The following is a 15,110-nucleotide window of genomic DNA, read 5'->3' as shown; positions in this document are numbered from 1 at the left end:
TATCCTTTATCAACTTTTGAATTGATTGAAACCGGTGTCTAAAAATCAGTGGGGTAGCAGTTGTGTTTCAACAACCTCTTTGCTTATTATTGACTATTTTTCCCTAGGTCAATTCCCTCTATAAGATCAAGTCACATGTAAAAACCCAATTTAGACTTAAAGCAATTGACTGGCAAAGTAAATATGCATTTGGGATGGGGTGTGGGGGGGTGTTACAATTCAAAAAGGAAGTATCTTCCACTTTATTACCATGTTTTTTTCATGTTTCAACTTTAGTCATTTAAGTCCATGTGTTTATATAACAACTATTTCTGAATACCTGCCTTGTGTCAGAAATGTGCTAGGTGATGAGGATATCATGATAAACTGACAGCAGGTCATTGCTCCCTTTTGAGATTATACTGTTGTGGAAGGTGGGGAAGATAAACAATGAAAATGAAAAGGATGATGAGAAAGAGAATAATGAGAGGTGGGCTGTGACATTACTTCACTTTATGAGAAAGTGACATTGATGCTTAGCCTCCAAGGTGAAGAATCAGAAGGAAAATATTCTGGCAGAAGCAAGCAGTAGGGGGAATATGAGTTGCTTTAATACGACCAAGTAGCTGGGGGTTAAATATCTAGGTTATGGTCCCAAATCTATAGTTGATATTTTTTCAGTATCTTTTTCTTTATAATTTTTCATTTTATTCCAAGGATGAATACAACTCAGATTGTAATAATTGAATGCCCATTTCTGAGACTCTTTTCTTTCCATCCAGGTCATGCTGGTGGAAGTTGAAAGTCTAATTCATAAATTGTACTATGCATTCTACAGTCTGGGAGGTTATATGGCTGAAGAATATGTGTAATCTCCACCCCAAGAGAAGCATCAAAATCAAATTTTAAACTCAGAAGGTATGCTTAGAAAAGAGTAGCTACTGTCTCCAACTTAGGAGCTATAACACAAATTACATAATAATAATACTGATTAGCAATTTGAATTTTATGAACATCCTGGGATACTAAAGGAGACATTTTCTAGCTTTTGATTATGAGTCAAGGTGCCCAGCATGTGGAACTTCTTGCAGGAACAGACTGGGGGAAGAGGTCCCAAAGAGAAACAAGAGTTTGATTCAAATTTCAGAAATGAATAGTACCAGGACAACTAATGAGGGCATTTAAGCAGAGATTAAATATTCTAGAACCAGAAGAAGAGAGTAGTAGTCCTGAGTTAGTAGTCAACCTGAGTTAGAATAATTCCCATCTATAAGCAGAATAGTAAGATTGCCCCCAACATTCTCAGACCCTTGGGAAACATCTTCCAGTTATTCAGCCAAACAGTAATCTAGGTACAGCCATGAAGGGATTGTGCTGATGTGATTAAGGTTCCAAATCAGTTAACTTTAAGACTGAAAGAATATCTGAGTTGTCCTGACCTAATCACATTGAATTTTTGAAAGCAGAGAGTTTTTTGCCATGGGTGGCTGAGGAAGAAGTCAGAGATTCAGAGTACTAGAGGGACTCCATTCACAAGATGTCCTCTACTGCTGACTTAAAGATGGAAGGGAATATATGGCAAGGAATGTGTGGCCCCTGGTCGACAGCCAGCAAGAAAACAGGGACCCCAGTCCTACAATCATGAAGAACTGAATTCTGCCAATAACCTGAAAAAACTTAGAAAAGGACCCCAGCCTTAGATGACATAGCGACCCCAGCTCACACCTGGATTTCAGTCACATGAGACACTGAACAAAGACCCCAGTGCCATGCCAGATTCCTGACCCATGGGAAACAGTGACATAATAAATGTGTATTGTTTTAAGCCTCTACATTTATGGAAACTTGTTCCATAGCAATAGAGAATTAAAACACCATCATCTTGGAAAAGTTTGGGTAGAAGAAGTCAGAGTGGTCGTCAGTGAGAGCTGAGATTGAGAACTTTGGTTCCTAGAGAGGCAACCTTGAAGGAAGATGTATACTAACCAGGGTGATCAGACAGAGAAAAGAAAAAAATCAGAGCAGCAAAGAACATTCAGGAAGATGGGGTGGGGAAGTGAAGAGAGGACAACATGGGCACCCAGCCGTGAGAGACATTTGACAGGTCAGAGTCTGCCTACAGGATGCATCCATCAGCGGAATCAGCTAGACTGGGACTAAGAGAGCAGAGACAGAAACCAGCAGGTCTCAGTTCTGGTTCTAAAGCTACTTGCCGTGTGATTCAATCAAGACTGGGCTCCAAAATCCTCCGAAGAAAGAAGAGAACGGGTAACTTGACCACTTCCAGTTCTAACAGGCTACAGTGCTAAAACTAGAAATCAAGGGTGCGATGAACCTGTCCCTCTCCATTACTACTCTTTTTGCATCCAGATTAATGTTTTAGTTCACGGAGCAAGGACATAAGGAAAGAAATAAGGCACGTGATACCAGAGAGTAAATGGAGAAGGCCAAGTTTTGTATAATGAGACTTCCAGTGGGAGTTCAGAAGAAAGTAATAAAGGGAAGCATAACGTTGTATATTGTAAGCATTCATAATAGTTTTCGAAAAGCCATCAGGTCTCAGACAACATGTGCAAACAAAAACACACACCACTAAAATTTTCAGCCCTATTTGGATGTGCGTGGAGTTAAATACGTGCATGAGAATGCCCATACTGCTCACAGCAGCTGCTAATGACCATGTTTTAAATATCTGGTAGAAATTATTACGCATGGACCAATGGTTTAAGCAGGATATTTTAAGATGAAACAGCTGTTTCCAGAGTAATGTAAGCTTCATAGTTTGTAGAAATTTTCAAATAATGTAACTTATGTCATTATTTGTATTTAATGTTATGAATGCCATTTGGAGATGCAGAGAACTGGTTGTGCTTTCAGGATGTCACAATTAAAACCCAATTCAAAAAAAACAGATGAAAATATTAGCTGGGTGTATTTTTCAATAAGTTCATGCTCTTAATGCCAATGAATAAAGCTAAAGTTTAGATACATTTTGTTTTTACCATCATAGGGGAAATAATCCATGAGAATAGATGCTTTCTTTTCTGAGAATTGCTTCCTGTTACATTTTTGCATTTGCTGCTCTCTTAGGGCTAGTTTCAACATAAGTCATTGGTACAGAAGCAGTGTTCCTGTTGGGATTCCTTTAAATGGGTCCAGATGGTACTCTCAGTCAATAAGTGATATTACCAGCTTTCAAAAAGAAGTATTTTATTCTCCTTCTTTCCTTTCCTGTTATAAGTCATTAACCCTTTTAGTCAACTCAACATCTGAAGTTCTACAAACTTCATTTTTCACTCCTCAAAATATCATCCATTATGATAGTCACCCAAAATAGGATATATACAGAAATTATTCCTGATGTAAGACAATGACTTGATTACCAAGAAACTCTTAAGTTTCTGTAAAGGAGTAACATTTACCATCAGCTTTTAAACAGAACCATCAATTTGCTCAGTAACAGAGCATCCAAATCTAGTGGAGTGAATTTGTATCCCAGCAGTTATAGACCTCTTTCACTATGTTGAATAGGTTCATCTTTGGGTCCTACAAGAAGCTGGTCTTAACAAATTAAGAAAGTCACAGGTTTTTAAAAAGAAAAAAACAAATTACAACTGAGAAGAAAAAAGTAGGAAAGAAAAGAAGAAATGAGGGAGAAACAAAAGGTGCCTAAATGGTTATAGGTGGATAATATGGTATGTATGTGAGTGCAGAATTCATGTTTTCTAAAATATCTTTATAAAATTATTAGTGAAAATGGAGGCAAATATAGACATGCTTTAATAAATTAAGATTCTCGGTCCCTAGATTAATCCAACTACAAAATGAAAATGCCTGATATCTTTAACTTATATTCATGTTTCTAGACTAGAATCCCTACCCATGACTATAATTGGAATATTTAATTCAAGGAGAAAGTTATAATCCTAGATTTGCATGTTTCTTACAGGGTTAATTAATACTGTGGGGGTGGGGAGAGCTACTGAGGTAAATCTAAGTATAGTACTAAAGAAATTGACGTAAATATTTACTCAGTAAAAAGGTTTACTTTAGAATTAACAGAAGAGATAACAGTTTTTGAAACCAGCTAAAACCAAAGCAGAATAAACCCTTCCTCCTGAAGAAATCAGAACTGCCTATCAGCAATTATAAAAACAATAACACTGACCTTGAATCAGCCTTTAAGGTCTTTGTATGCAATTATATTATCAGCTTTATGAATTTTCAGTTGCTAACTCAGCCACAAATTCAATAAATGCAGAGTTGGTCAGTAATTGGAAGATGGCTATTTTAACAGCTTTCACTGAAGGAGGCATTTGAGAAAGTACACATTACATCAGCTTTTTCCATGTTAAAAATGACAGCTCTTTCAAATCCTGCCTAGTACACCTTAGATGAAGCCTTATGACATCTCAGGTAAGCAACAATAAAAATTCAACATCAAATTCAGTCAAAACTAGAAATGATTTAAATAAATTATGTATGCAATTTTGGGAAATCAACAGTCAGCTGAAAGATTTTTACACCAGGAGATTTTTTAAATTAAATATCAGGATTCAAAGTGAACTCCTGAAACATTTTCTCATCTTGGCTATGTAATTTCACTTTCTCTTCTGTATCCTAAATATAACAGCTAGCAACAGCAGAAAAACCCAATGAAAAAAGTCCTTGTGTGTTGTTATTGTAATTAACAGATTCAATATCTATTACCGCCAGTCAGGTATCATAGCAACCCTGTACTGCTGAAAACTGCTAGAAAAATCTTCAAAACCAGCAAGACTCTGCTTTAGGGAAATCTTTAGCAACACGGGGGACATTACTGGCTGTCAGCATTTGTGGGTGTTGCTATGGGCACAGCCACAAAGAACCCTGCCATCTATACAAAAAGGTATACACACAGAGAAGATGGGAGGGACACAGAAGATAAATTGATAAGAAAATCAAAAAGAAGAAATAATTGCGCTGGTAATATACAATAGGCACACAGTTTTGAGTCCATGTTTCACACTAATTCTTTTCTATTGTAGCTGGAGAATCCAAATTCAGCTTAACTGTAATTGTGACTAAACATGAACCAGGGGATGGAAATAATATCCTAAAACTCTACACTTGTACCATTTATCACAAGTCTTAATTTGAAACTCACAGTGAATTACATTTAAAATAATATTTAAACTTCCACTTATAAACCCTTGATAGTCGTTTATAAATCTACAGAAAAGAAAAGAACAGGTTACCATGAACAAGAACCCAATATTGATTTTTCGGCGGTGCAGTAAGGCATCTCCATTCTATCTGGCTGCTGTCAAAGCCACTCTTTAACAGCTGGAGTCAAATTGCACTATTTACAGCAAGAGCTCTTGTCAAGTGGACCATAAGTAGCCTAACAATACACTATTCAAATGGCACTTTGCCACACAAATTGCTGACTTGATGAATAACCTATGTCAATGACTAAGGCTAATATAAAAGTTTCATTTTTATGAGAGGTTTTACATTCACACATTAAGTAAGCTTTCTTTGAAGAACTATTAGGCAATATATTTCAGGCCTTTGGACGCTGAAAATAATTAAAATCTGTTTAAATACATCAAGGGAACTTGACAACATTAATATGGATCTGGTGTTAACTACATTTGTCACACGAGTCAGAACAGTGCCCTTCTGTTCCTGGCACTCCCCACCGGCACGTGCGGCACAATGTGGGACTGAGACCAGCCGCACACCATGAAATAGGAGCATTCTCCTTTTGTGCCTCTGATTTACATGGCCAACGAATGTTTAGATACAAGCAAGGCTTTGAAGTCCTGTGAGGAAATTCAGGGTTGCTCCTGTGTGCGAGGCGGACAGCTGGAGTCATTTAATGGTGCCGTTCCTACTTTTCATAGTGACTCTCAGACCTCCTGAATTAGTTTTGGAACAAAGCTGTGATGCTTTTCATAGTTTTCCTCAACACTGAGGTAACGTTGTATCAAAAATGTTTAAACTCATGCTGCATAGTGAGAAAAGGGATATCCTTCATAAAGCAGCTATAAAAAGTCAAGTATTAAAGAAATTTTTATTTAACATAGAATAGTTAGAATTATAATATAAAACACTTATGAAAAGTGGTTATACTCTGTCAAAAATTTGCATCACCACATGTGTTAAAAAAGCAAATTTCCTTCTACATTTTACCACTATTGTATATTTCTCTATTCTATCTTACCAGGAAGGGTATTATCATTAAACCATTAAGTTTTAATTTGGGATTCACTACATCAAAATACTGAAAACAAAAATATTAATCCAAAGTTTACAAAGAGAAATTCCTGTATTTTCATGAAAGGCTTGGATGTCCAATAATAAAACCTATTTTATTTTAAAATTGTACAAAATTGATGCAAAATACTTTCTACATTAGAAAAAAATAGACATATGCTGTTTATTACATTAAAAAAAAACACCAAAAATTAACTACTAATCAAAAAAGTGAAAATTATCATTCTATATTAAGGATTTATCCCTATATAACACAATTGTTTTCAAATAAATATTACTTGTTATTTTTTGTAATAATTCAGTTTTGATAATAAAATACATATAGTTCAATAAAAACTGAGTTAATCTACAAATATACAATATTGCCACAAAGAATTCTTATTTCATATTTATATATGTAGATTTGTAGGTGAAATTTTCAAATCTCACAATTAAACCATTCTAATTCCATTTTGGCTATGTTTTTGTGTCATAAAATATGAAAGAATTAATGCTCCACTTTAATAAAGTAACAAGTAGTAGTGGGGTCCAGTTTTTTATTGGTGGCCTACCAGTGCACCATCTGTGTTTTACAAGAGGTAGCAGGATAAAGCTCTAACAAAATTTTTCAGCAAATTGCACCAAACAGGCATTACCTTAAGGTCAACTAAAGGTTAAAAAAATACAAACATATTTCTAGAAAGCTCAACTGGAATGTAAATAAATGTTAATGCATTATTTATAATCAATTTTATATGTAAACATATAGATAAAGATGCATGTATAAGTGCATTATTTAAAGAAAATTCCACTAAAAAATCTTGATTGGATTAGGAGGTATAATGTACACATTTGTTTTCTACAAAGGGCAGATTTCCAAACATACGAATTTCATGAATTCTATCAGGGAACAGACTTGATGCAAGGTCTTTTGGATTAAATTCCTCATAGTGCAGAAGAGGTGAAATAAAATGCTCTATTAAAAATTTAGATATCTAGGGAGAGGGTAGGGTTGGCTATTTTGCCAGTTCCTCCTAGTACATCATGACCTCCAAGTCCAGAGAGGTCTGTCTAGACCAGAAATTGGCACATAATGGTGTCAAATCTGGTCCACTGCCTGTTTTTGTAAATAAAGTTTTATCAAAACACAACTGCACTAATTAGAGAATTGTCTCTGATGGCTTCTGTGCTCCAACAGCAGAGTTGAATAGTTACAACCGCAAAAATATGGCCTGCAAAGCCCGAAATATTTGCCATCTGGTCCTTTACCAAAAAAAAAATCTGCTATCCCTGATCTAGTTCAACATTTGTCAATATAAATATAATGTAAACCACATGCATAATTTAACACTGCCTAGTAATCATATTAAAAAAAATCATTAAAAAAACAAGTGAAATTGATTTTAATAACATATTTCATAACCCTGTATATCCAAAATATTTTAATTTGTGGTGCTAGCCAAATTTCAAATGCTCAATAGCTATGCATGGTTAATGGCTGCCATATTAAACCAGCCAACTCTAAATAAGCAACCAGGGGGACCCATTCCCCAGAAAATCAGTTTTCTAAAAAAAGGCATTCCCAGGACATTACAATGGGTCTAAATTGTGTCAGTGAAAATAACCCCTTTTATTCTTTTACTCATTTTACAGGCAAGAAATGCAGAAAAAGAACTTAACCAACGGACCAACTAATAGAGAAAAAGGCCTTCCCTTGATAACATACGATGAGGTAACAAAGATTTCTGCTACATAGAGATGATTTTAGTAAGGTTGTTTATTTCCTACTTGGGAGCTAAATTCCTTCCACTTCAATTTAAGCAGTTTCTATCTTGTTTTATCCTCAGCAGAATCTGAGAAAAGCAGTTCCCCATCACTAATATGATATTGTATTCCTTTAAATCCTTTAAGACTCTGGCCCTCTCCTACCCCAAAGATTTTTCTTTGTCTAGCTGCACAAATTCAACTCCTCTAGCATTGCAAATTGGACCCATTTTCAAAATGTTTTATTGTATTTGTTGTTCCCGTTAAAACTTTTTCCTAAATCTATATGCACTCTTCAGATCCAAGATGAAAAAGTAAATACTGCATCCTAATAAATTCCAAATATTGCCAAATATAATAAGCTCACCTCACAGATATTACATGCTATTCTTCTGTTTAAGCAGTTCACTCTCCTATTTGAAAATATTTCATTTGTGGCTCACTAAAACCCACACAAAGAAATTATGAAACACCAAGTACCCTTAGCTAGTGCTAAATTTCACAGGCTTGTTGTCTCTCATTTTTCCCGGCTCTGAAATAAGTGTGATTCAATTCATCTTCTTTAAATCTGATTTTTTCCTTATGAAAAGTAATGAATATTAGCAAAAAAGAGAATGGAGAATTTATAAGCACTCTTGAAATTTTATGCCTATCAAATTTGTAAATAAAAGAAGATTAAGATAAAACCATCTTAACAGTTTAAGTCTAAGAGGATAAAATGAAGATAAGCAGTACGTACTTAGAGGAGATGTAACTTAGGAGAAGTACAAAAAACAAATAGCTCTAGTGAACAGTAAGCTCAATAATAAGAGAAGTATAGTATATAGAATAAAGGAAGTGACAGTCCCATCCAACTCAATTCTCCAACTCTATAGACAGTAAAAGTTGGAATTTATAGTCATTTAAGGTAAAGGGCAGCAGCTAAGAAATAAAGTTGGAATCAGCCTAAGAGTAGGAAAACAAGACCCTGGCATTTTATTGCTTCCTGAAGTCAAGAAAGAAACAAAATTATATACAGAAAATGAAATCTTTATATACTATTACCACTACCTAAAGGGTAGCTCTAAGGTCCTTCAAGAAACTAAAAGAAACAGCAATCAGTTTACCTTCCGGGAATTAAACTAGTAAAATAGGCACTTGATGAATGACATTTGCTCCTGCAGATCTTGGCATCTGATATACACGAGTCAAGAGACATATCCAAGTTCTCTACTATTCTAGCATATAATTTCCACTATAAGATACACATTCTATTATGAACAGAAAGCAACAAGGCCACATTAAAATGGGAATGCTTGGCGGTCACCTGGGCTCACTGACTGGGCTTTATTTACTCCAACCTTAAAATACGTCACAGACGTGTGGTTCAATTTCCTACCTTAGGAGACTAAGACCTTACCACTTTCAGCTTCAGCTGTGATTGATAGAAGTTTCATCATACTGATATAATTGTCTTTATAAATCATGACATTTCAAATTAAGAACAAGAAAATCTAAAAACAATTTGTCTAAATGAGAAAAGAAAAAGAAAAAAAACCTGTAGCCTAATCACAGGTTTTAGTATCTGCAGGAAAAAGCATAAACAAAGGTAGGTGGCCTAAACGGAGTCTTAAAAAGAGAAATCCAAAATTTAGAAAATTTTCAATGTATATCAGCTTTGCCCAAAGGAGACAGTACCCTGATGGGCTGAAAGAGATGACTGCATTAGACTCTCAAAGCTGGATGAATGAAAACCCCTGACTCTGACTCCACGTCCTTCAAGGAACCCTCTGTATAACTCCACCTTCCCCTTCTCCCCACTCCCTTTAGCAAAGCTTCAGGGAGAACGTGCTGAGCAATGAACTGCAATCATGTGTTTAAATATTCATTTCTTTGGTATTTGGTTGGTGAGAATGATTTTGCAAAATGAGGACAAATTCTGGTCTCACTGATACAACTTAAATGAAGTCTCTAAACCTAAAAAGCTGAAGCTCATACACTGGTGCCCCCACTCCCATTCCTGCAGTTCTGAGGCACAGCTTGAGCAGCCAATCACCTTTCTTGAAGATGACTCACCCTTTCACCTCTAACTCTATAGATACACATGAGATAATAAAGTCTTATTTGAAGTCCTTACTAATGGTATTTTAAGTCTTCAGAATATCATTAAAATAATGGAAAACATTAACAATATATAAATTCAAAAATTAGCTAAAATTTGACTTAGAAATATCACATCTGGAAATATGTCCTATTAAATAATACTAAATTTTTAAAAGCTTTATTTTCATAGATGTGTTATACCTAAAGTGAAGCATTAAAAAACAATCTATATATTAAGCCATAGGAAAATAATTCATTTCGGTATAGTATGTACACAGTATAGAGCATGATGCAGCCACTGAAAAGAAATAGATAATATTATGAAAATATGTTTACATGAAAAAATACTACATTATATATATGCATATAAACACCATATTACAACAACATGATGAGGGGGTAACTTGGAGGTGTAGATGACAAAAAAAATATAAGATTTTCTTTAAAGAAATCAGATTAAATTGCTGTGTTATCTTCAGAACTGAAAAATAATTAAGCTCATCCAAATTTCTGGGAAGCTAGGTGACTTAGTTTGTGAAAATAAGTGCAAACTGAATCATTGTGTATTAACTGAGGCTTGGAAACCTAAAGAGTTAATGATCCTAAGGATGCTGAGTATATCAAAATAATTGTCCAAACAATTATCCAGTTTTTCTGATGCTTTTCTGGTTTGTTTGTAATAAGTATTTTAAAAAGAGTTCAAATACTCTCAAGTGAAAAAAAACAAAAAAAAATCCAGATCACAGAATATAGGGTTTTGTTCCCTTCTTCATTGAAAACCACCTAGAATTCAAGAATTGATATAAAATTGGCTCAATTTTGGTAAGCTAGATACTCTCTCGTCAAAAAAGAATGCATACTCATTCAGAAATAATAATCATTCAAAAGTTATCTTGATTCACCCAAGATCGCTTGGTAGATAGATCTGGTAGATGCACGCGATCATCTCTGAATTCTTATCTTTCTGCTGATATTTAATGGCCACATATTTATGAAGGCGCATTACTTCTTACTCGGGGTTGATACTGTTCTTTGTGAGCAGCAGCTTGATTTCAACTTACCTTACATGAAGACTCCACCTGCAGACCAGGACAAGGTATTGGCCCAAGCTGGTAGGAGCTGGAGCACCTCTGTTCTACAATTTTGTGCCTATGTGTCTCTGAGGCAACTGGTAGTACAGATTCAGGCTTTAGAAGCTGTGAATCATCACAACAGTTAAGAATAGTCCTTGCTCTTTCTCCCGTTTCATGTCTTTCCAAAGTGCCTGGAAACCAAGATTAGAAATAAAAATTTGTGCAAAATATTTACTCCAAAAGAATGAAAAGAATAAATCACTTTTAACAGAAAATCACAATTCTTTAAGTTATCATGCCTTACTATCTCCTTGCAACCAAAAAACAGCCTGGAGCTTTCTCTAAATTATTCAAATCATTGTCTTTACAAAGGCTGACATTATAGGTTGAAAAGCCCGTCTTCCTCTGTGTTTTTTCATCCGCTGAAATCAACAGGGCATTCAACGGTCGTTAACAGTTAAACTCTCTGACTTATTATACCGTATGCAAGTGATCAATAACAAACAACTATGGAATATTTTAGTGCTGTCCCCTAGTGTTCCAATTCACAAACAACAGAGGATCCACAGTGTTTTGCTTGGGTTCCCAAGCTTAAAATGTGTCTATTGGTAACAGAACATTTAAGTGAATAGTGCAAGAACACGGACGCTTCGTATCACTACCTCCCTCGCCCAAGTGCCCTCAGCTTCAGGAATACAGGCCACTCTAGGGGGTGGTGGTAGTATTGTCGGTATTGTTGCTGTTATATATTTTGGCTTTTATTTCCTATGTTATTAGAAGAATAAAAATACTTTCCCTCTTCTCTGCCATTCTTGCAGTTTCAGAATTTCATGGTGCTGGCAAGTTCAATTTAAAGTTAAAAGCAACAAGTATAAAACAGAGCAAAAGTATCAGAAAACAATTCACAAAAAGTGTTTTTATAAAATACAACATCGTAACACTCAGTGAAATCTCAATAAATATGACTTAATCATGCCCACTGCCTCATATCAGTTACGAGTTCATTTGCATTATTCATACCATGTTAAATAAATACCCTATATCCTAAGAAGTAAAGAAACTAAGGAAAATTAACTTGCCATAGAATCTAAACACAGATTTCATTTCATATTATTCCTTTCCCACCAGTGAAAAAACTAGTTGTACTATTTGCTAGAAAGGAAAAAGATCATTCTTATTAATAGTATTAAGAAAATATCAGTTTAAAGTAACTGCAATAAGAAAATAGATACAATGCTTATATACCCCTACATCTTTAGATTATGTGGACAGATTTGAAGATTAAGACTGTTCAATTCGTTCCCATTTCTCCTCCTCTCTTCCGTATCTTTCCTTTACAGCAAAAGACTACCATTAGTTGGTGCTTTGGATTCTGAATCACTAACAGCTAAAATATTGAGCAGCAATTTAGCTTCTGGTCTCTTAACAATGATATCTTTTCATTATACCATTTCTACATTCATAAATTAACATCTTTAACATGTAAATTTTATAAAGTTATAAGCTTAGTTATTTCTCTAAGCTTTCCTTTTCCATCAAGATTGCTGTATCTTCACCAAATGAAGCAGGCAGCAACATCAAGAACATCCTTTCTCTTAAGGATAATAATAGGAAGAGATCAAAGACAATGGTTATTATTACAGTTATTACTAAGTCCTGAAAATGACTGCACTCCAGAACTTGTTACCTGCGACATCTCAAGTTCACTGTCTTTATGAGGAGTCTCTTTTTGAATATGTTTAAAATAAGCTACAAGGATATATTGTACAATACAGGGAATATAGCCAATATTTTATAATAATTATAAATGGAGTATAACCTTTAAAAATGATGCATCACTACACTGTACACCTGTAACTTATATAATATTGTACAGCAACTATACTTCAATAAAAATATGAGTTTTGAATATGATGTCACCACAGATAATCTCTTCTCAAAGGTTTTCAGTGGCTCCTCAAACTATGATTTGTCTAAAGATTTTGAGAATTCTTGGGAAAGAATTGATTACACTTTAATACATATGATATGTGCCTTGCACCAAACATTTTAAATATTCATATGTATTATTCTATACCCAATGTCATACACAAATAAATATTTCTGGTATTTCTTGTATTTTTCAGTGATGAAAACATTTCACCTACAAACTTGGCAGGCTGTCATTCATTTTCATTCATGCTCAGATACCAAATCAGTTTAGTATCTACTATGTGCCACTCACTGTGCCAGATGGTGGCAACGTATGGTAAACAAGAATGACTCAAGCCTGCTCCCCTGGAGCTGCTTAAAATCTAATGGTAGTGCAGAGGCAAGAAACATCTGAAAACTAATTTGTTATAATATTTAAAATAACACATAAGTTATTTCTACTCCAAACTAAAAAGGCCCATTCTAACAGATCCTGAACACTGGTTTTGTGAACAGTAGTTCTCATCTTGACTAATTATTAAATACTTTAAAAATAATTAGATTATTTTGTTTCAAAGAACTAGTTGAAGCACAAATGTTATATAAGGAGGGGTCACAGTGAGTCAGTTTCTTTCAAATTTACCATAGGCAAATAAATTGCAGGGTTTTTTTTGTCCAAATGGCTGCAAAAATTTTATTTGCTTAATTATAGTGATATTCTTCAAAGCATATCTACTCTCTCTTTTTTTTTTTTTTAGTTGAGGTATAGTTGCTGTACAATATTATGTAAGTTACAGGTATACAACATAGTGCTTCACAATTTTTACAGGTTATATTCCATTTATAGTTATTATAAAATATTGGCTATACTCCTTTATTGTATAATACATCCTTGTTGCTTATTTTATACATAATAGTGTGTGCCTCTTGATTCCCTACCCCTATTTCGCCCCTCTACCTCTGTCTCCCCACTGGTAACCACTCATTTGTTCTCTATATCTGTGAGTCTACTTCTTTTTTTGCTACATTCACTAGTTTGTTGAATTTTTTTAGATTCCACATATAAGTGATATCACACAGTATTTGTCTTTCTCTGTCTGACTTATTTCACTGAGTATAATACCCTCTAAGTCTGTCCATTTTGCTGCAAATGGCAAAATTTCATTCTTTTTATGGCTGAATAGTGTTCAGTTGTGTGTGTGTGTGTGTGTACACACACATACATACATACCACATCTTCTTTATCTATTCATCTGTTGATGGACACTTAGGTTGCTTCCATATCTTGTAATTAATGTAAATATTGTAAATAATGCTGCTATAAACCCTGAGGGGTTTTTTTTGGGGGGGTGGATATATACCCAGGAGTAGAATTGTTGGGTCACATAGTAGTTCTTTTTTTAGCTTTTTGAAAAGCCTCCATACTGTTTTCCACAGTGGCTGCGCCAACTTACTTTCCCACCAAAAGTGTACAAGGTTCCCTTTTCTCTACATCCTCATCAACATTTGTTATTTGTGTTCTTTTTGATGATAGTCATTCTGACAGGTGTGAGGTGTGAGGTGACATCTCATTGTGGTTTTGATGTGCATTTTCCTGATGATTAACTGTGTTGAGCATCTTTTCATGTGCCTGTTGGCTATCTGCATGTCCTCTTTGGAAAAATGTCTATTTAGTTCTACTTCCCATTTTTTAATTGGATTGTTTTTTTCTTTAATATTGAGTTGTATGAGCTGTTAAGTTGGATATTAGCTCCTTATTGGTCATATCATTTGCAAATATTTTCTCCCATTCAGTAGGTTATTTTTTCATTTTGTCCATGGTTTCCTTTGCTGTGTAAAAGCTTTTAAGTTTAATTAGGTTCCATTCGTTTATTTTTGCTATAATTTCATTTGCTTTAGGAGACATGTCCAAAAAAATTTTTATGATTTATGTCAAAGAGACCTTATCATAGCAATCAGAGATGGAAAAATAAATAAATAAAAGGAATCCAAACTGAAAAGGAAGATGTAAAACTGTCACTGTTTGCAGATGACATGATAGGATACACAGAGAATCTTAAA

The 15,110-nt window shown here is 34.6% G+C and overlaps 1 protein-coding gene across 2 annotated transcripts in view; it reads right to left on the bottom strand.

The window, feature by feature from the left end:
* WDR72 (WD repeat domain 72) overlaps positions 1-15,110 on the bottom strand; it is a 191,059-nt gene that overhangs the window by 107,188 nt on the left and 68,761 nt on the right. For both annotated transcript variants that reach the window (XM_031453021.2, XM_031453022.2), the window contains exon 14: positions 11,127-11,329. In XM_031453021.2, the coding sequence (XP_031308881.1) occupies positions 11,127-11,329 (203 nt within the window). The remainder of the gene's footprint in view (positions 1-11,126; positions 11,330-15,110) is intronic.

This window comes from Camelus dromedarius, chromosome 5 (assembly GCF_036321535.1).
Source record: "Camelus dromedarius isolate mCamDro1 chromosome 5, mCamDro1.pat, whole genome shotgun sequence".
Classification (NCBI taxonomy): Eukaryota; Metazoa; Chordata; class Mammalia; order Artiodactyla; family Camelidae; genus Camelus; species Camelus dromedarius.
The sequence above is the reverse complement of the archived record's forward strand: the minus strand, read 5'-3'. Positions and strand labels throughout refer to the sequence as shown.